Here is a 21,545-nt window from a genome sequence, read left to right on the forward strand (position 1 = left end):
AAAGTTAGAATGTAACCGATTGAGAAGCTGTGTTTGAAGTTTGGATCTGGATCAAAAAAGCAAAAAAAGACTTGATTCCCTTCGTGGGAAGTGAACAGAACGAGGCCACGCTTAGGAAGGCCGCACCCTCCCTCGCTTTTTACTTGACCCCAAAACGTTCCGTCGCCGGCGGAACCAGAGACGGGGCTCCTTTATGTCCCCGGGCCGAGCTTTTATTATGAAAAAAAAGTCAGAACATAAGAGAACACAAAGGTAAACCGAGCCGAGTGAACGAGGCCGAGGCACAAAGGGATGACAAGAGGATGAATAGTTAACCTGGATTGGCGTCCTGCTTTCCACAGCCGGTGGCGCCCGGCGACGCCCCCGAGGCCGGCCCGGGTTTCACACCTGCACCGGTTCATGGTAAACAACCACCTGCATTCCTGTCTGAAGGCGTTTACTGCGTATTAAAAAAGGCAACCTGAGGTCAGTGGAGGCTGAACCTCATCTGTGTCAACTTTGTCACTTTTCAGAGGGTCATGTGACCACTGCGACACATGATGTAGAAACATAATCTGTCTTCACGGCTGAAGCTTTTAAAGTCTCTTCACGGACAGATGTTCTGTAGTTTAGTAGATGTCCTAACTAAACTTTGTGGTTGTCTAAACCTAACTATTGGTGTTGTTGTCTAAACCTAACTGTTGGTGTTGTTGTCTAAACCTAACTGTTGGTGTTGTTGTCTAAACCTAACTGTTGGTGTTGTTGTCTAAACCTAACTGTTGGTGTTGTTGTCTAAACCTAACTGTTGGTGTTGTTGTCTAAACCTAACTGTTGGTGTTGTCTAAACCTAACTGTAGGTGTTGTTGTCTAAACCTAACTATTGGTGTTGTTGTCTAAACCTAACTGTTGGTGTTGTCTAAACCTAACTGTTGGTGTTGTCTAAACCTAACTGTTGGTGTTGTCTAAACCTAACTGTTAGTGTTGTTGTCTAAACCCAACTGTTGGTGTTGTTGTCTAAACCTAACTGTTGGTGTTGTCTAAACCTAACTGTTGGTGTTGTTGTCTAAACCTAACTGTTGGTGTTGTCTAAACCCAACTGTTGGTGTTGTCTAAACCTAACTGTTGGTGTTGTCTAAACCTAACTGTTGGTGTTGTCTAAACCTAACTGTTAGTGTTGTTGTTGTCTAAACCTAACTGTTGGTGTTGTCTAAACCTAACTGTTGGTGTTGTCTAAACCTAACTGTTGGTGTTGTTGTCTAAACCTAACTGTTGGTGTTGTTGTCTAAACCTAACTGTTGGTGTTGTTGTCTAAACCTAGCTGTTGGTGTTGTCTAAACCTAACTGTTGGTGTTGTTGTCTAAACCTAACTGTTGGTGTTGTTGTCTAAACATAACTGTTGGTGTTGTTGCTGTAACCCAATTTTAGTCTTAAACGTAATGTTTTCCCCCCAAAAAAGTTATTCCGTGGGATACGGGGAAAAAAAACGTCAATTTGTGTCCCCGTCTACGAAACCAATCGATTGCATTTCGTGCCTATTTCACAAACCGCTGTGACAATGTTTTTTGGGAACGGGCTCTGAGTGGGTGGAGGTTTGTGTGTGTTGACAATGTTGACAGCGGCAGACTGTGGACTCTCAGTAAACACTGTCCGTCAGTCATTAACACGCCAGAAACCGAACGAATCCTCCGTCTCTGTCCACGGCTTCCATTCTTCAGGCGTAAGTACAAAGACTCTGAAATCCACTCCTTCTCCTTGTGTGTCGGTGGTCGAGGCCGTTTGAGGTATGAGGACGTCGTCTCGGCTCCCCTTTGTTCAGGTCGTTGGGGGGTTAAAGGTCGCAGAGGTTCAAACACGGCTGGGTGTGTTTGGCGGCTTCAGGTGAAAACGATCAATATTGTCGAAGTAATGCTGAGATTTTATTTTGTCTCCACAGTACATCTCTTTGACCTACTTTAACCTGGTGAGTCCCTTTTAATTGATGTGCATTATGATTATTAATGTTTGTCACAGAGAGAGAGTCGGTAAATGTAAATACTGAGGGGATGATCTGATTGGCTTTGTGTCCGTCTCGTCTCTCATTGGCTGCAGGTCTGACTCGAGGTCATGTCCCGCCTCGTCCTCTTCGTGTCCGTCATCGTCGCTCTGTGGTCGGCGGCGGTGCTCAGTCTGTCAGGTGGGTGGGCTTTGATGGAAAAGGTTCGTCAGTTAGTTAAAAGTAAAGACGTCAGGTGACGTTTTACTGAACCAACAGCAGGCAACACAAAACGTCTTCCCTGCGTTTACTGGAAGGTAACGGAGTGCACGAGTAGAAAAGCACGTATGAAGTTAGACTAAAGCAATTAAACCAAACCAATGAACCAGGAGAAGCAGAGAGCTGCAGAAGCAAAGGAGACTTCATAGACTGAGAACACTGGATCCAGGTGTTCCCAGTTGGCCTTCACGATCTCCTGCCACCAATTTGGAAAACATGACGAACAGGTTGGCAGGGAAGTCGTCTCAGTCTGATGCAGCGAGACTCAACTTACACTTCACAATGCAACAAAGAAGATAGAGAATCTATTTATTTTGTACTTTTAATGTAAAGGTGCATAAAAAGGCATCAAAATAGATAAATAGATGCAGCAAACTGAGGAGCCTCAAATCTTAGAAACACACTTGCAACTAAAATGAAGTTGAAGCTATTAAATGCAGTAAAATATGATGTCATATAGGCTGAATGTTGATCAGTGTCAAGTTAATTCCAAAAAAGGTCACACAAGCTACCTTCATGTAGTGTTGATTCTGGCTCCCCCTGTGGCCTAAAGTGGTAATGTCTATCAGTATCAGGGTCCCTTTAGAAAACCTCTCATTTTACTGCAGCAGGTCTGTCAGTCTGCTCTCAGTCCTGGTATTGGTTCTCCCTTGCCACCTTCCCTCCAGCGGGTCCAACAACATGTCCTGGGTCTCCATCAGCGTGGTGTTAGTTCCCAGAGAGGAAGAGGAGGAGGGGGAGGAGGAGGAGGTCCAACTGCAGGTCCGAGCCTGCAGGTGAAGCCAGATCTGGGTCTGTCTACGGTGGACTGGTCTCTGCTGGATCTGGGTCTGTCCACAGTGGACTGGTCCCGCTGGAGTCTGAGCTGAAGGGGTTTCTGGTTATTATTGACAGTCTGTTGGGTCTCACAGGTCTAATGCGCCTCCTTGTGCCCCCCTTAGTTCCTTCAGTGTTCTCGGACCCTCCGCAGGCTCACATGCTGCTGCGCTCCCGCCGGGCAAACTCCTTCCTGGAGGAGCTGAAACCCGCCTCCAAGGAGCGCGAATGTGTGGAGGAAAGATGTGACTTTGAAGAAGCCCGAGAGATTTTCCAGACCAGGGAGGCGACAGTAAGATGTTTCCTGTTTACGCGTTTCAACCGTTTTGGGTCTTTTGTCTTCTCACAGAACTGTGAATGTGCTCCACTGATCGGTGACGTCTCGCTGCCGGTTTATTCTCTGATCGATGTTGTCCAAGCTGTTAGTTATTGAACTGCTCTTTGGAGCATCCATCTGAACGTTCTTTGTCTGGCTCCTCACACTCACTCGCTCGTCTCTTACTCTTTTGCTTTGTGTGTTCACAGCTGGAGTTCTGGACGGTGTACGTAGGTAAGAAACACTGAGTCGGCTTATAAAAGGGGGAAGGGGGATTACAACTAACTCTTCTTCACTTCCTTGCAGCACGTGATTCATCTTGTTGTATTTCAGCCTTGGTGCCCACAGAAATATAAATGTGTGGACACACAGGAAACTATTTAAGGAAAACAACAACAACAAGACATGAAACTCATCTCCTTACAATATCTCTAATGCTGCATTCACACCAAAAGCGTTGCGAATTATTCCCGCGAGTAGATTACATGCAAAGTCAATGCACAGACACGAATGGTTGCGAAAAAGCGAATTTCCCGCATGGTGGCGAAATATTCGCGTGACGCCGAGTTGGGACGTAGACCGACCAGTATATTGAGAGCTCCTTCTGGCTCAGCTCCCTCTTCTTACCCTCATTGAACTCCTTTGCTTGGGGTAGACATTCTGTCCCCAAGGGAGCAATCCAGCGGTTTCCAGCAGAGCATCATGGCCTCAGATTTGAAGGTGCTGACTCTCATCCCCGCCGATTCACACTTGGCTGCAAACCGCCCCAGTGAATGCTGGAGGTCACGGTCCGAGGAGTCCAGCAGGACCACATTATCAGCAAACAGCAGAGAGGCGATCCTGAGACCCCCAAACCTGACGTTCTCCACCACCCCGGTCTGCCAGTCCATGGGCACTGTTCTCAACCCCCATGCGACATTGAAGAGGCGTGTCAGCCAAGACAGCCCAACGCAGCGTAGCGGTTTACAATACTGAAACTTTTTGGAACATATTTTAATAAATGACACTCAGTCAGTATCTTAGGGCGGATCTCATCCACCCCTATCTGGGTTAGCAGTTCACTTGGGGTAGGCCCTGCTTTTCCTTCCTCAGCCTTTGGATTGTTTGCCAGAGAGTGAGGCCAACCGAAAGTCCTTCTCCATGGCCTCCCCAAACTCCTGCCAATTTCGAGTTTTAGCATCCGCGACCACCGCAGCTGCAGCCCTTCTGTCCTGCCGGTACCTGTCAGCTGCTTCAGGAGACCCCTGGGCCAGCCAGGCCCGAAAGGCCTCCTTCTTCAGATTGACGGCTTCCCTCACCCCCAGTGTCCACCATCGGGTTCTTGGGTTGCCGCCACGACACTGATGACCTTCCGACCTCAGCTCCTAGTGGCCGCGTCCACAATAGAGGCTTTGAACATGGTCCATGTCCCCAACCTCCCTCGGGATGTGTGAGAAGTTTATCCGGAGGTCGGAGTTGAACAGGATCCTCCGCCAGACATTTCCAGTTCACCCACTACATGTTTGGGCTTTAAAGGAGTGTCTAGCCAGCTCCCCCGCAATCTGATCCAACTGATCAGCTCTGCTCCTCTCTTCGCCCGAGTGTCCAAGACATACGGCCGCAGATCAGATGATACGATTACAAAGTTGATCATTTATCTCCGGCCTAAGATGCTCTGGCACCAGATACACTAATAAGCTTATTCCCGCCCAGCGCCTCTCACCTTGGGCAACTCCAGAAAAGGACAAAGTCCAACCCTTCTCCAGGAGCTTGTTCCAGAGCCCATGCTGTGGTGGAGGTGAGCCCAACTATATCTAGCTGGTTCCGCTCCACCTCCTGCACCACCTTTGGCTCTTTCCCCGCTAGCGAGGTGACGTTCCACGTCCCTATAGCTCGTCTATGCTGCCGGAGATCAGCTCAACCAGGCCCCCTGCCCGCCGCCCGGTCTACATAGCACCCGACCCCTATGTCTTGTCCACAGGGTGGCTACTCCATGTTGTTTCTTCGGGCTGAGCCCGACCCGGCCCCAGGGGCAAAAGCCCGGCCACCAGACGCTCGCTGGCGAGCTCCCCTCATGGGTCTGGCTCTGGGAGGGTGCCCCAAGTTCCCTGGCCCGGGCGAGGTAACTGCAATCCGTGTGCTGCTATTCATCAGGGTTTTTTGAACCGCTCTTAGTCTGGACTCTCCCCCGATACCTGTTTGCCTGTTAGACAACATTGCTCCCAGGATCACTGAGCCACTCAAACTCCACCACGTTAAGGTGCCGGTTAGCGGGTGACACTATATTTTAAATGTATTTCACCTGTATGCTACATTTATTCTACATTTATGCAACATCAGTTTGGATTTGCAGCTGTTTGTGAACGCGTCTCAGTTCTGTTCTCCAACCCTAACTTTGGTTTAATTCCAGCAAAAAGAAACAACGTGTTATTGTTGTTGTTGTTGTTGTTGTTGTTGTGAATGAGAATCTTCAGGTTTTCATCTCGGATCAAACTGGTTTCTCCTCCTGAGCGGCCGGCCGCCTGCAGGGCATCGTGGGAAAATGTATTCACATAGACCGACTGTGTTTCAGATGGGAACCAGTGCCGCTCCGACTCGTGCGTTCACGGATTCTGCGTGGATCTGTATCAAAACTTCGCCTGCCGCTGTAACCATGGATACGAGGGCAAAAAATGCGACCAGCGTGAGTCTGACGATCCTCCACACAATAAATATGATTAATGCACCCAAAAACCAACAGTGTTTCTCACTTACCTCTCGCGGTGCAAATGCATGATGATTTGTTCACATTTAAGAGAGATTTACAATAATTGAACACCTTTAAACCTTTAACAAATCCCTAAATGTTGGTGGCTTGCAAAAAGCAGTTTGTTCAGAGAATCCGGGTCCTTTCAACAACCAAAAAAAACACCTTGAGTCTATTTCACAAAGTTTTTGGTGTTTTTGGTTTCAGTTTGAACGTTTAAAATCACGTGAAAAAAAAATAGGTTTTCAGACCTAAAAAGTGCAGACGGAGTAATAAATAAAAAATTACAATAAATAGATCTGCAGCTAATAATTATTTGTATTTGTCGTATAATATGTGTTGTATAATCTGTGTTGTGTTGTATAATCTGTGTTGTATAATCTCTGTCGTATTCAGCTCTGACATTCACGAACTGCTCGCTGGACAACGGCGGCTGCGACCATGATTGCCTGGAGAGCAAGGACGGGCTGACAAGGATCTGCAGCTGCCTGAGCGACTACACGCTGCACAACGACGCCAGGACATGTGAACCCAAAGGTGAGGAGGAGATGTGAACCCAAAGGCGAGGAAGAGATGTGAACCCAAAGGAGAGGAGGAGATGTGAACCCAAAGGAGAGGAGGAGAGTTCCCTTTGTGCAGCCAGGTAAACAAACAAACGTCAACATCCTCTCTGCTTCTGTGCAGGAACCTCGTCTTGCGGTCAGCTGCTGATCGGCAGGTCGTCCTACAGCAAACTGAAGGACGAACTGCTGCCCTGGGCATTGGGAGGGGAGGTTGGAAAGAAGGGGGAGAGTCCCTGGCAGGTGACTGGCCTTTATTCTGCATTTCTTCTGCATTTCTCATACATTTCTTGTTAATTTACTCTTCAATTCTTCTGCATTTCTTCTACATTTCTGCGTCATTTCTTCTTCATTTCTTGTACATTTCTTGTACATTACTTCTTCATTTCTTCTACATTAATTCTTCTTTTACATTAATTCTTCTTTTATTGAAGGTGATGTGAGCCAAGTGGCACCAGTGGTGACATATTTTTCAGTTTGCTGGTACAATTGATTGATTATGGTTATCTCGCTATCACCCGGATTGGTCAACTTACAACTGAGGTGACAGGGTGGCGCGCAGTGGTGTATAGTAACGAAGTAGAAATACTTCGTTACTGTACTTAAGTAGTTTTTGGGATATCTATACTCTACCTTACTATTTATATTTATGTTGACTTTTACTTTTACTTCACTACATTTTGCAAAGAAAACTGGTACTTTTACTCCGATACATTTCCCCTGAAACCTTCGTTACTCGCTTCAATCAAATCTATCTTTAGAAAAAAAAACACATTGGGGACAGTGGCAGAACACAGACTCCACCAAGCAGGTTTTGCGAATCACAATATTATGCATTTTCCCTCTAAATCCTCTGGTCCAGCGCTCCCAAACCTTTATGCGCCAGGGACCGGTTACGTGAAGACAATATTATCACGGACCAGCTCCCATCTCGAGGAGACGGGAGCGGCTACACCCGACGCGTGTTCGTTATGTCCAGTCTACTGACTCTACTCCTAACTAAACCTTTATGTCCAGTCTACTGACTCTACTCCTAACTAAACCTTTATGTCCAGTCTACTGACTCTACTCCTAACTAAACCTTTAGTCCAGTCTACTGACTCTACTCCTAACTAAACCTTTAGTCCAGTCTACTGACTCTACTCCTAACTAAACCTTTAGTCCAGTCTACTGACTCTACTCCTAACTAAACCTTTAGTCCAGTCTACTGACTCTACTCCTAACTAAACCTTTATGTCCAGTCTACTGACTCTACTCCTAACTAAACCTTTAGTCCAGTCTACTGACTCTACTCCTAACTAAACCGTTATGTCCAGTCTACTGACTCTACTCCTAACTAAACCTTTATGTCCAGTCTACTGACTCTACTCCTAACTAAACCTTTAGTCCAGTCTACTGACTCTACTCCTAACTAAACCGTTATGTCCAGTCTACTGACTCTACTCCTAACTAAACCTTTATGTCCAGTCTACTGACTCTACTCCTAACTAAACCTTTAGTCCAGTCTACTGACTCTACTCCTAACTAAACCGTTATGTCCAGTCTACTGACTCTACTCCTAACTAAACCTTTAGTCCAGTCTACTGACTCTACTCCTAACTAAACCTTTATGTCCAGTCTACTGACTCTACTCCTAACTAAACCTTTATGTCCAGTCTACTGACTCTACTCCTAACTAAACCTTTAGTCCAGTCTACTGACTCTACTCCTAACTAAACCTTTAGTCCAGTCTACTGACTCTACTCCTAACTAAACCTTTAGTCCAGTCTACTCCTAACTAAACCTTTAGTCCAGTCTACTGACTCTACTCCTAACTAAACCTTTAGTCCAGTCTACTGACTCTACTCCTAACTAAACCTTTAGTCCAGTCTACTGACTCTACTCCTAACTAAACCTTTAGTCCAGTCTACTGACTCTACTCCTAACTAAACCTTTAGTCCAGTCTACTGACTCTACTCCTAACTAAACCTTTATGTCCAGTCTACTGACTCTACTCCTAACTAAACCTTTAGTCCAGTCTACTGACTCTACTCCTAACTAAACCTTTATGTCCAGTCTACTGACTCTACTCCTAACTAAACCTTTATGTCCAGTCTACTGACTCTACTCCTAACTAAACCTTTAGTCCAGTCTACTGACTCTACTCCTAACTAAACCTTTAGTCCAGTCTACTGACTCTACTCCTAACTAAACCTTTAGTCCAGTCTACTGACTCTACTCCTAACTAAACCTTTAGTCCAGTCTACTGCTTAACTTAAAACCCGCTTCACAAAGACAGGATGTTGAAATGGAAGCAGGGTTCAGAGCTTTTTTGGCGATCTCAGGATACTCTGCCTTGGTGTTAATCCAGAACACCGGCAGAGTTGAAACAGACTTAAGTTTCATTTTTAGGGTAACGTCACGTAACCTCTTGACTGAGGTTACCACAGACGGATGTATCCGGCCATTTTTCACAATAAAACTTTTTTTCTGGCCTTTTTTTTACATTTTTTACATTTTAAATTTTCATTCATTCTTTCTTTCTGTGCAGCCCATTACCAAGGGACCCACGGACCGGTACCGGGCAGAATGAGCATACTTGTAAACACACTTTTACAACTCCTTCATAGTGAATTATGATGATAAGCTCATAATAGATGCAAAAATATACTGTACAATATATTATGTTGCACATTGTTGCTCCTGGGTGGATTACAACCAACCCAATTATGTAATCAGCATAACTCCTGGTCCTTGGTCATGGTGGCCACAGCACTTAAAAGAATACACTTCATAATTCCCAAAATTCTGACCCTTTGCTTTTTTATTTAAAGCATGTACTTTTACTTTTACTTTCAATACCACTTTAAGCCCCGGATGAACCTATATAGGTCCTTTTTTAGACATTTTAGTTAAACTGTGTAAAACATTACAATAATCATGAACAAATATATTGATGCTACACATAAAATTAAACAAGAGAACTTGAGCTAATTAGTCAGACATTTCAACATAACTCAAACACCAACTAAAATAATTATTAAAATAAAATAGTTATAATTTTGTCATGAGTCAGCCCACTCTGCATGTTTCCGGAACTAGCATCCCGTAGCTTGGTGCCATCAGAAGTAACCAAATAGCAAAACGCAAGACAATTCCACACAGATTCCAAATATATTCACCAAATCCCTCTGCTGCAAAGCACCACCGAGATATGAATCAAAGAACACAGCAACATAAATCGCTGAGTCAGCAAATTTTGAAAATAGCAAATAAAAGAAAAAATGCATTTCCCTCAGTAAATCCCCACTAATACAAGTTTATTGAACACCATAAGTCATATACAAGTGAAATATAAGGTTTGCTACATGAAAAAATTCAAATGTCACAGATGCGCGAAAATTTGCGCAAATGGAGATTTTGGAAACCTTGCCTGAATTCTCTCTGTACTTTACCTCTCTGACTTAGTTCTGCTTCACTTTTTCAAGTGAAAACATTGCAGAGAGACTGTTCACATATTGTGCTATGATTTGGGAGAGCCTCAGGGCTTAGTGAAGCATCATTTCAAGGAGATAATCATCCTGAAAGTGCTTTTTTTATAGGCGGACCTGAAACTTCTTTCATCTTATTTCAATCTTATATACTAATATTTACACATCTGACCAAAAAGCTCACAAGGGTTCACAAAAGGGCTCACAAAATCCTCAAAAATGCCATGGAGCTTAACGGGTTAAGTACATTTTATATCCGAAAAATACTTTTGATACTTAAGTACAGAAAATATCAGATACTTAAAGGCTTTTACTCAAGTAGTATTTTAATAGGTGACTTTTTCTTTTACTGGAGTCATTTTCCAGTAAGGTATCTTTACTTTTACTCAAGTATGGCTTTTGGGTAATTTATACACCACTGGTGGCGCGTGCCTATCTCATAACCTCCTGTTAGTGACCGCCAGCTAGCAAGCTATCAGACTGGCAGACTTCATTCTTTTGGTCCCAACCCAGAGCTCTTGACCATATATATTCTATTTTTATTATATATTAATGCAACATTCATACTACATTTATACTAAATTCATGGTACATTTCTGGTATATTTATTCTGCATTCATTCTGATGTGTGCAGGTGCTGCTGCTGAACTCCAGACAGCAGTTAGAGTGCGGAGGCGTCCTGATCGATGAGAACTGGGTGCTGACCGCCGCCCACTGTCTCGAGAATCACCTCCGATTCAGCGTGCGACTGGGTGAGCAAGTCACAGAATCGAGATCCATCAGGAACCTTCAGGAACCATGATTCTGGAAGAGTGGCCCTCCAGAACTATTATTTAAATTGAGGGCCGTTTCTCCTCAGGTGACTACGAGCGCTTTAGAGACGAGGGCACCGAGGTGATCCTGAATGTCATCAAGACCTTCAAGCACCCGCGTTATAACTTCCAGACGATGGACAACGACATCGCCCTGCTGCGCCTGGAGGCGCCCGCCACCTTCTCCCAGTACATTGTCCCTGCTTGCCTGCCGGGCCGAGACTTGGCCGAGCGAGTGCTCCACCTGAACGGCACCTTAACCGTGGTGTCCGGCTGGGGCAAGGAGGACCCGGAGCTCAAAGTATTCAGCTCGGCGCTCAACGTCATCAAGGTCCCGCTGGTCGACCGCGGCGTCTGCTCCCGCCAGATGTCAGTCAACATCACCGACAACGTCCTGTGCGCCGGGATCCTCGGGCAGCGGATAGACGCCTGCGAGGGGGACAGCGGCGGCCCGATGGTCGTCCTGTACCGAAACACCTGGTTTCTGGTCGGCCTGGTGTCCTGGGGCGAGGGCTGCGGCAGGGAGGACAAGCTGGGCATCTACACCAAGGTGTCCAACTACAACAAGTGGATCGACAGCGTTCGCAAGGACTGGGACAGAGGACACCTATGAGTCTGAACCACCTCCGTGGACCCAGTTCGGTCTGTTGAGACCCAGTTTAGTCTGCTGAGACTCGCGTTGAGGCCGACTTTCTAATTAAACTGATTCTGTCTCAAGATGCTTTGGGTTTATTTTTTCTTTGCTTTTCGGCCGGCTTTGCGATGCGGCTTTGAAAATAAACTCTGCTTCTGCTTCGTACACGTTAACTTTTGGAAACCAACCTATTTTTAGGCACTTTCCTCGAAAATGCCATACCCAAACTAAAAATGGTGTATCTCTGCAACCACTAGGGCTATTTGAATAATTGTGGTGTTATAATAAAAGGTACACATGTGAGATTTTGTTCAGATGTGTAAATATCAGTCTATATGTTACTGGTTAAGAGTAAATGAGGATGACACACAGAAAAAATAAAAAGGTTTCAGGTCCGCCTTTAAAAAAATCACTTTCAGGATGATTATTTCTTTGAAATGATGCAGCTGTAATGTCCAACTCTAGCACAAATCATAGCACAATATGTGAACATTCTCTCTGAAGCGCAGCAGAGCGTTTATTCTGTTTGGTTTGCATCTGTAATAACAAGCAGAAGACTTTCAGAAGACACACAACTTTATTTATTTGTTCAGCGACAGTCTTAAAGGGTCTTAAAGAGACTTAAAATGTCTTAAAAGGGACTTAAACAGACTTATATGGACATAAATGTCTTAAAGGGCATCACAAGTTGCTCTTTTATTTCACAGAATGACGGAAGACACTTTTTAACTAAATGTTGAGGTCTGACTTGTTTCTAGTTTGAATTATTGCTTTTAAATATCGTACTACAACATGAAGAACACACACACACACACATTATTCACAGCATCAGCAGCTTTAAAGTGACGTTTCTGAATCACTTTGGTTTTAATACATTTGATGTGTGATAATAATATATTGCTGTCGTTGCTAACTGAATTAAATCTGCATTTAAACTTTTAAATAATGTGTTTGAACCTGAGCTTAAATCGATTAGCAACAACTAGCACAAACTAATATTAGTACTAATATTAACTGAGACACCTAATACTCCTAATACTAATACAATCAAGTATTTGTGCTGTCGCTCATTTCAGCTGAATATGAAGCCATTTCCTGTAGTAATATACTTTTCAATTACTGTTGAAAAGTTAGTAATTAAAGTCTCTGAACAGATGTTCTGTTTAGTGTAATAACTAAACTCTGTTCAGAGACAAAGATCCTCTGGAGTTTGTTATTAGTACTTTTAAATGATGTGAATACTTCAACAGCAGCTGATGAGGTTAAACTGAGTTAAATCTAGTTTTATTTATAAATATAGAATGTAAAGCTGGAGGTCTCTTTTCATTTGCATCGTTATGTTATATGAAAGTGAGTCCATCTAGAGGTCGGAGGTGGAACTGCAGCCAGAATGTTTTAAAAAAGGACAGACGTCACAGTTACAGAAACAAATAGATTTACGGTTTAATAAAAACAAAAACAATAAAACTGCTGATACGAACAACCTGAAGGTTTAGTTCTGTTTTGGGTCCAAGACACTAAGGGGAACTTCCTTTGAAGTGGGGTTGTGTTATTGTGTAATAATAATAATCTGACACTAAAAAACTGTAGTGTCTCAGACAGTAATTCTGTATCTAAATTAAAATAAAGAGATCAGATGTTATATTCTGTGATATATCTGTGTTTAATCAAACTTAGGAGCTTTATTTTGAAAAGCTCATGAAACATGTTTAATATTTTCAGTTATTTTCAGCCTTTAGTTAAACAAATAATTGATTTTAAACAGTTGGGACTTGATGACACAAATTGCTTCTGATGAATAAATATATTTACAGATTGTAATGCGACAAATAAATCATAGTTATCCGAGCCCAAATATAAAAGAGAAAAATCTCTCGTCACAGTTTTTAAGTCTACTTGTTAATTACTTTACATAATATCTTAAACTCATCTTTTTTTTTATGCACACCGTTAAAACGCTTTACCGTGTTTTCTTAAAGTTATGAAGTGCTTTATTCTCTTATTAATCTCCTTAAATAAAAGTCTATTCTTTACTTTATTCTTTTTATTTTGCCATTTTTAATCCTGTCTGTTTTAGTTATTTTACAGCAACACTGAAACTCTACAATCTAATAGTTCACGTTTTATTCTGGAGACTTTAAAAGGAAGTGGAATTAAGTTTAAGTTGATTTAAACATACATACAATACATATTTTTCCAGTAAAAGGTATATTTTGGGGTCTTAGGCAGCCTCTCTCTCTCAGTCCGTCCTCCTCTCTCTGTCCCTCCGTCCTCGTCTCTTCTTCAGCTCCAGCTCATATCTCTGCAGCTGCGACCGGAAGCCGGGGTTCGGGTCGATCTCGTGTCGAGCCGTCTTCACTTTCTGGAGGAAACAAGTCAATTAAATGAGTCTTAATCCATAAGAACTAGTCCATAAAAACACGTTGCACAGCACAAGATGACATTATAACAGTGTACATGTATATAGTCAACTGTGGCGGCTCCACTTAAGGTGGACTTTTATGTGGGTTTTTGTGGGGTGAATCCTCTGGTTGTATAGAAGTCTATGCTTCATGTGTTAAAGCTGCATTCTCTCTCCTGACCATCAGGGGGCGACTCCTCTGGTTGTATAGAAGTATATACTTTGTGTGTTAAACCTGCATTCTCTCTCCTGACCACCAGGGGGCGACTTCTCTGGTTGTATAGAAGTATATGCTTCATGTGTTAAAGCTGCATTCTCTCTCCTGACCACCAGGGGGTGACTCCTCTGGTTGTATAGAAGTATATGCTTCATATGTTAAAGCTGCATTCTCTCTCCTGACCACCAGGGGGCGACTCCTCTGGTTGTATAGAAGTATATGCTTCATGTGTTAAAGCTGCATTCTCTCTCCTGACCACCAGGGGGCGACTCCTCTGGTTGTATAGAAGTATATGCTTCATGTGTTAAAGCTGCATTCTCTCTCCTGACCACCAGGGGGTGACTCCTCTGGTTGTATAGAAGTATATGCTTCATATGTTAAAGCTGCATTCTCTCTCCTGACCACCAGGGGGTGACTCCTCTGGTTGTATAGAAGTATATGCTTCATGTGTTAAAGCTGCATTCTCTCTCCTGACCACCAGGGGGTGACTCCTCTGGTTGTATAGAAGTATATGCTTCATATGTTAAAGCTGCATTCTCTCTCCTGACCACCAGGGGTGACTCCTCTGGTTGTATAGAAGTACATGCTTCATATGTTAAAGCTGCATTCTCTCTCCTGACCACCAGGGGGTGACTCCTCTGGTTGTATAGAAGTATATGCTTCATGTGTTAAAGCTGCATTCTCTCTCCTGACCACCAGGGGGTGACTCCTCTGGTTGTATAGAAGTATATGCTTCATGTGTTAAAGCTGCATTCTCTCTCGTGACCACCAGGGGGTGACTCTTCTGGTTGTATAGAAGTCTATATAAACTACTCTACTTCTCTCTTGATTTATTCCCTCAGTAAACATTGTAAACATGAGTTTATGTCTCAATCTCTAGTTTCAAGTCGTCTTCAATACAGCATGATGTTCATTTAGTAAATTATGTTCATTTAGAGTCAAACAGACCATAATAAAAGGGATGCTTTAGGGGCAGGGCTTCTGTCAGCATTCCTCGAGGTCACCTTGGTAACAGAACCTCTGACTTTGAGCTTCAGTTTCTGCCCACGAAGCGTTTTGCTGCCGTTAAACACAGTCGTGTTATCTCTGACCTCGAGGACGCTTCTGGTTCAGCTGAGTCACACGACGGCCAACGTATGAATCAATGAATATGTATTCTACAGATCAGACTCTGGATCAGCAGATAATCAATATCACGAGGGCGCAGATCAAACCGTAATAGATTGAGTGTTGTTACCACTGTACTCAGGATCTTAAATATAAAATAACAAAAACATTCTGCTTCAAACGGTTCAAACTAAAACTTAAATAGGCTCAAACGCATCGGGTTCAACCAGTACAGCTCGATAGACCCCATGGGGGTCTGTACCTCTTGTTCGTATAAACCCCAAATTAGTTCTAATACCTGTGTTATTTTATATGATTTTCTCAGATTTGTTTGAGGAAACTTTTTATTTTTTTTTAAATAAATCACTTTTATACCATATTTTGATCATAACTATGAACATCCAGCATGATATGAGTCAGATTCCCTAAAAATGCCTCCTCCAGCGGTCCCACAGTTTTTCAAACTGTATGGTTCAGGGCCTTAACAACAACCCACATACTAATAACACACAATCAACCAAAGCATTGGCATGTTAGGAAGGAGTTTCAGTCAAAGAACTGTGTCATCCGGTTCAAAAATAGAAAAATGACTTAATTGATGGCAAAACATTGTCTGATTTGGGCATGCTGGGTATTGAAATGGTCATCGGCTTCCGCATGTGCTGTATGACTCGGTTTTAGAAATGTGGGCGGACCAGGAAGGATTCATGACTCAGAAATGTGCGCCGGAAAAAGAAAGAAAAAGACTCGTGTGACAGGTACTAATATGTCCATTAGTGAAATCCGACGCTGTAAGCGATAGTTATTAACGTTTTAGTGAAACTTTACGGTCGCCGCGGGAGTTTATGGAGTTCACGTAAGTACTTAGACTTAACGGTTACTTTTTTTAAACCCTAGGGCTGGGTTGCACCAACATGGATTAAATTAATCCTGGTTTAGAGTTAATGTAGGGTTAGTAAATCTAGGTTTAAACTGGTTTATAATTAATCAGAGATGTGTTGTACATCTTAATTCTAACCCTGGATTAGTTAAACTAGTTTAAAAAAGGGTTAAAACAGAATTAGTTTATGTTGCCGTGGAAAAATTCCGTTACTGACACCGCTAGTTACCGTTTAAAACTGCCACTACTTTAAATATAACTGCTAATCCAGGTTTAGACTAGGTTTAAAATAACTGGTGCAACAAATTTGATTTTAAATCTAGAATTAAATGGAAATTAAACAGATATTGCCAAAGGGTTAGATTTACCCAGGATTCATTGTAAACTAAGGTTTAAAGTTTGGTGCAACTGGATTAAAAGACAAACCTGGTTTGAACCTAGTTTAAGAGTTAACCTTATCCGCCTGGAGTTTTTTTTTTTTACTGATCTTTCGAAAATGAGGAAGTGAGTTTTAAAAAACTCAAACGCTTCTAGATCATCAACCACAGGTCTGATTTAATAAATGTAAATGGCTAAAGTACTGTAGACCCTCGTGAGAAGAGACACAATGGACTACATTTAAAAAGAAAATTGTTATATTTTTATAATTACGTAATTCTGTAAGCTCCTCAACATGACTGAGCGATTATAACGTTTCACTATTGGTAACCATAGAGACTGTACGAATCTTCCAGTAGTAGGACTTTACTGTTTGTAAAGTATTGATGTCACAACAGCAGTTTTTTCTTGAATTTGTCTCCGTGTTTCGGGTCCTGCAGTCTCATTGTCCCTCAAACGCATCTGAAAGCGGGCCAGATGACACGCGCTGACAGAGACGGTCTTTTGAAGTACACGACGTTCATGGTGCGAGCAAGATTCAGGTCAAAATGTAATTTTTTCTATTTCTGAACCGAAAAACATGATTTTTGGACTGGAAAGGCTTTCTAAAGAGGTGCAGCATTACTCTGTGGCATGATGGGAAGGCACCGAAAATACAATTCAAAAAACCCGGGGAACAATCGAGGAGTAATTTTTTTTAATCAGACTCTTGACTTTTGATCATGGTTGATCTTTGGTTGATGAGGTCCTTGTTGGTGCAACCCAGGTCTCTTCTCACACGGGTTACGGTATTGCAGCAATTTAAATGAAGTTAATCAACCATGTGGTTGTAGAGATAATTCAGTTTCCGTTTTTATAAAACAAGATTTTATTATTTGTTTTTTGCGAAAAAAAAAAAAAAAGAGGGCTTGGGCCTAAAAGAGTTAAATATGAAGAACCAAAACATTCCGGTTCAAACTGGTCAAACTGAGACTTAAAGTTAAGCCTCGCCTGCAACGCGTCGCTCAGCGTCAGCCCGCGGTGCTTCATCAGGTAGGCGGCGCACACGGTGGCCGAGCGGCTGCGTCCGTTCTTGCAGTACACCGCGCTGCGGCCCCCGCGCTGCGCCTCCCGCTGGATGGCGTCGGCGCAGCGGTCGAAGTGCGCGTACAGGTCCTCGGCGGGGTCGTCGTAGACAGGCACCCGCATCTTGGCCACGGAGGCGGAGCTGGGGAACGGCTGCTTCTTGGACACGTTGATGCAGAGCGTCACCGCCTCCTGCTGGAGGAGCTCGTTGCTGCAGGCCGAGCGCGCGTTGCTGATGAACAGCGCGCTGGTGACTTTGCACAGCTGCAGCATCCCGGAGATCTGAGCCTCGCAGGCTTCCGTACTCCGACTGCACGCAACACAGAACGTGTTTATATAAACACACACATGCATGAATCAGAAGTATTTGCAACCTGATTTCATGGGAAGACGTTTGGACTTTTTGTGTGTGACATTTTATCGCCACGTCGGGTTTAAATACGTCGGGTTTAAATAAGTCAGGTTTAAATACGTCGGGTTTAAATACGTCAGGCTTAAATACGTCAGGTTTAAATACATCGGGCTTGAATACGTCAGGTTTAATTAAGTCAGTGTTAAATACGTCGGGTTTAAATACGTCAGGCTTAAATACGTCGGGTTTAAATACGTCGGGTTTAAATAAGTCGGTCTGAAATACGTCGGGTTTAAATAAGTCAGGTTTAAATACGTCGGGCTTCAATACGTCAGGTTTAAATAAGTCAGTGTTAAATACGTCGGGCTTGAATACGTCAGGTTTAAATAAGTCAGTGTTAAATACGTCGGGTTTAAACACGTCGGGCTTGAATATGTCGTGTTTGAAAACAGTTGGGTTTAACTACGTTGGTTATAAATAGATCAGGCTTAACTAAGTCTGGTTTAAATACGTCTGGTTTAACTACGTCGGTTATAAATAGATCAGGCTTAACTAAGTCTGGTTTAAATACGTCTGGTTTAACTACGTCGGTTATAAATAGATCAGGCTTAACTAAGTCTGGTTTAAATACGTCTGGTTTAACTATGTCAGGTTTAAATACGCCGGGTAAATGTTAAGTGTAATACTTAAGTTAGGGTGATAACAAACATCACGATCGTGCTAAAAATAAATACGTAACATAAGTAAGACGTAAACAACGTAACATGAGTCACAAAACATCACTAAAGTGACATCATGACAACTCAGCAACACTTTAGGACACGAACGCCTCTCCTCCCAACACATACACACAAACAAAAATATATATATATATATATATATATATATATATATATATATATATATATATATATATATATATATATAACAATAGTTCATCAAGTTTAAGATATTAGGAAATAATAAAGTTGATAAATGATGATAAACATCCTCTGGTGCCACACCGGCAGCTTTACAATAAACCTACAGTCCTTGAACGCCTCACACAAGGACAGGCTGACTCACATGCAGCGGATGCAGCTTCCACTCTGCAGATAACCGTGGGCTTCTTTTAGAGGAACGCGTTTGCTGCTCGCTCCTGCAGACGAGGTTCCGGTTGATCCGGTCTGTGCAGGTCTGTGTAGGTCTGTGCAGGTCTGTGCAGGTCTGTTCAGGTCTCTGCAGGTCTGTGTAGGTCTATTCAGGTCTGTTCAGGTCTGCTGAGGTCTGTGCAGATCTGCTGAGGTCTGTTCAGGTCTGTGCAGGTCTGTGCAGGTCTCCCAGTGACCCCCAAGTGATCCTGATCTACACACACAGCTGCTTTATCTACTGCACAAGCTGACAGCTGCTCTGGGTCCTAATGCTGGTCAGACACGTGGACAGGTGGGAACCAGGGTATGTGTGTATATGTGTATATATATAAATAAATTATGATATCATCAAGAAAGGGGAGAAGTTTCTAATAATTATGATTTTTAAATCAACTTCAACCACACACAAAGTTCACTGCTGTTATTTATTCCTGTAAGGGGATTACATATTATATTAATGTTATTGAAAGAGTTCTGTGTGTTTCTTTATGAGTCGTCCTCTGTAACGCCGCCACCTAGTGGACGACAACCGCACTGAAACCAACAGTACAATGTTTTTATCAGAGCTAAATGGGACGAAATTAACATCTTATTTTATCATTATTATCTTGGTCAAAATACCATAATAAAAGATTATCTCGAATATAAAAAAAAAGTGTGAATCGGTTCTTTCTTAAATATTTCCTGTGTTTTTATTTAAATCTTTTTTGTTCCACTTCTCTTCTATAATATTGGAGAGAAAATACAAAAACAAGTGAAGGAAGTGAATTTATTGTCGGGTTGAAAGTCATCACATGCAAACAGCGATGTCAGAGCCGCGTGTCGCCGATGTTTTATTAGCAAACCAGAGAAAACCAAAAAGTGAAGGAACTGAACAATCTGTTTCTGTACAAGTCCAAATATACTACAATATGTACTAATATACAACTGGATTACATCTCATGTCCGTGTACAGCAGTCAAAGAAAAAACTTCAAGTCCGTTTCCGGCGGCGCTTCGCTCTCTCTCTCTCTCTCTCTCTCTCTCTCTCTCTCTTTCTTAGGTCCGGCTAACATTAGAATGCTAAGCTAACGTTCAAAGTGCAGAGCCTCGTGTTCGTTCACCTCAAAACCAGAATAAACCTCGTTCACATTCAAGACTTTCGAAATTCGTTTTCAGCCCCAAACAACAACCAAAGAACCAAAAATTGAGTCAGAGTTTAAAAGTCGGACTTGAGGATTTAAGTGAAATAAATGTATTTTTTTTTTTTAAAGCAACACGTGAAGCTAATAAGTCGAGTGTGAAGCGAACCGATTTTAAAGGCCCGGCGACACGTTTCACCCCGAAAACAAAGGAAAAAAATGGAAAACTGAGTCACTTTAAAGGAAAAGTTCAATACGTTGTCTTGTGGTGGTTCGTGATTAGCTTAGCTTAGCTTAGCATAACGTCTCACATGTCGCTTTTACACGACTTGCTTTGTGTTTTTACCTTTGGACAGAGCCAGGCTAGCTGCTGTCCCTGTCTTTGTGCTAAGCTAAGCTGAACTAATGAAAGCTAGCTCTCAACAAGAAGGAGAATACATGTTTTTGTTTTCTTCAAAATCAAACCGCTGAACTCGATTCAGAGTTTTTGTTTGAAACTCTGAACCGAGAGCGAGACGGAAACGCCACAAAGCATGCTGGGAAAACATGTCCGGACGTCTTTTTATTGGCCTCTAATCGCGACTTCGGGACCTTCTGGTTTAAAGAATCGTAGATAATAAATCTGCCTCAAAAGAACTCCTGAAGCTCCTCGAGCGATCAAACCTCCACGAAGACGCTTCGCTTCTGCCGCTCTGGAACCGACAGAACGCACAAAGCTAGAGAACGAGCGGCGGAACAAAGAGAACGTCCACGAGCGGAACAAGAACGTCCACGAGGGGAGGAACAAAGAGAACGTCCACGAGGGGAGGAACAAAGAGAACGTCCACGAGGGGAGGAACAAAGAGAACGTCCACGAGGGGAGGAACAACCAGAACGGAAGCTAAAGGCTGAAGCGTTCTGCGGCTGCAGAATAAAACAAATTTAAAATATTTGAGGAAGTTTCTTCAAACGTTTTTACGATGCGACGCTTCTGAGGAATAAAATAATAAACATAAAACTCAAAAGACGGAAACAAATCAGACTACTCCACGTCGACCAAAAGCTCTTTTTACCAAAACTTAAACGGGATGTCTCAAATGCCTCGTGTTCACGTCCTGTGATTATCCCAACGTATTCTTTTTGGGGGTCTAGACCCAAAGCTCCTCGTGGATCGGCTTCGAACTTCAAACACGGAACTCAACATGACGTCGTTTTATTTCCTTAAAGAGAAAGAAAAGTTTGTATTTTCCTTTTTTTAATTAAAGTTGTCGCTCTAAATATCCAACGAACACGTCCGACGCGATCGGCACCGTCACGTGGCGAGACGCTTTCACGCGGTAGGGGGGCGACGAA

The 21,545-nt window shown here is 42.9% G+C and overlaps 2 protein-coding genes across 2 annotated transcripts; one reads left to right on the top strand and one right to left on the bottom strand.

Annotated features, from left to right (window-relative positions):
• Positions 1-2,082: 2,082 nt before the first annotated feature.
• Positions 2,083-11,542, top strand: proca (protein C (inactivator of coagulation factors Va and VIIIa), a; the record flags this gene model as incomplete). Its single annotated transcript, XM_079214031.1, has 8 exons — positions 2,083-2,152; positions 3,181-3,338; positions 3,572-3,596; positions 5,914-6,024; positions 6,484-6,624; positions 6,772-6,890; positions 10,752-10,869; positions 10,977-11,542. 8 exons carry the CDS (start codon positions 2,083-2,085, stop codon positions 11,540-11,542), a joined length of 1,308 nt encoding a protein of 435 aa, XP_079070157.1.
• Positions 11,543-12,134: 592 nt separating this feature from the next.
• dusp28 (dual specificity phosphatase 28) lies at positions 12,135-19,270 on the bottom strand. The gene is made up of 3 exons (XM_079220962.1): positions 19,029-19,270; positions 17,537-17,921; positions 12,135-13,925 (listed from the first exon to the last, which is right to left on the bottom strand). Exons 2-3 carry the CDS (start codon positions 17,882-17,884, stop codon positions 13,803-13,805), a joined length of 471 nt encoding a protein of 156 aa, XP_079077088.1. The 5' UTR covers positions 17,885-17,921; positions 19,029-19,270; the 3' UTR covers positions 12,135-13,802.
• Positions 19,271-21,545: the final 2,275 nt, after the last annotated feature.

This window comes from Taurulus bubalis (genome assembly GCF_910589615.1).
Source record: "Taurulus bubalis genome assembly, chromosome: 1".
NCBI classification, from domain to species: domain Eukaryota; kingdom Metazoa; phylum Chordata; class Actinopteri; order Perciformes; family Cottidae; genus Taurulus; species Taurulus bubalis.

Excerpts from the sequence above, each read along its gene's own strand:
- dusp28 (XM_079220962.1), bottom strand. The coding sequence starts at position 17,884 with ATGCTGCAGCTGTGCAAAGTCACCAGCGCGCTGTTCATCAGCAACGCG. Across the intron at positions 13,926-17,536 it reads CGCTGAGCGACGCGTTGCAG|AAAGTGAAGACGGCTCGACA; the intron begins GCGAGGCTTAAC and ends TGTTTCCTCCAG.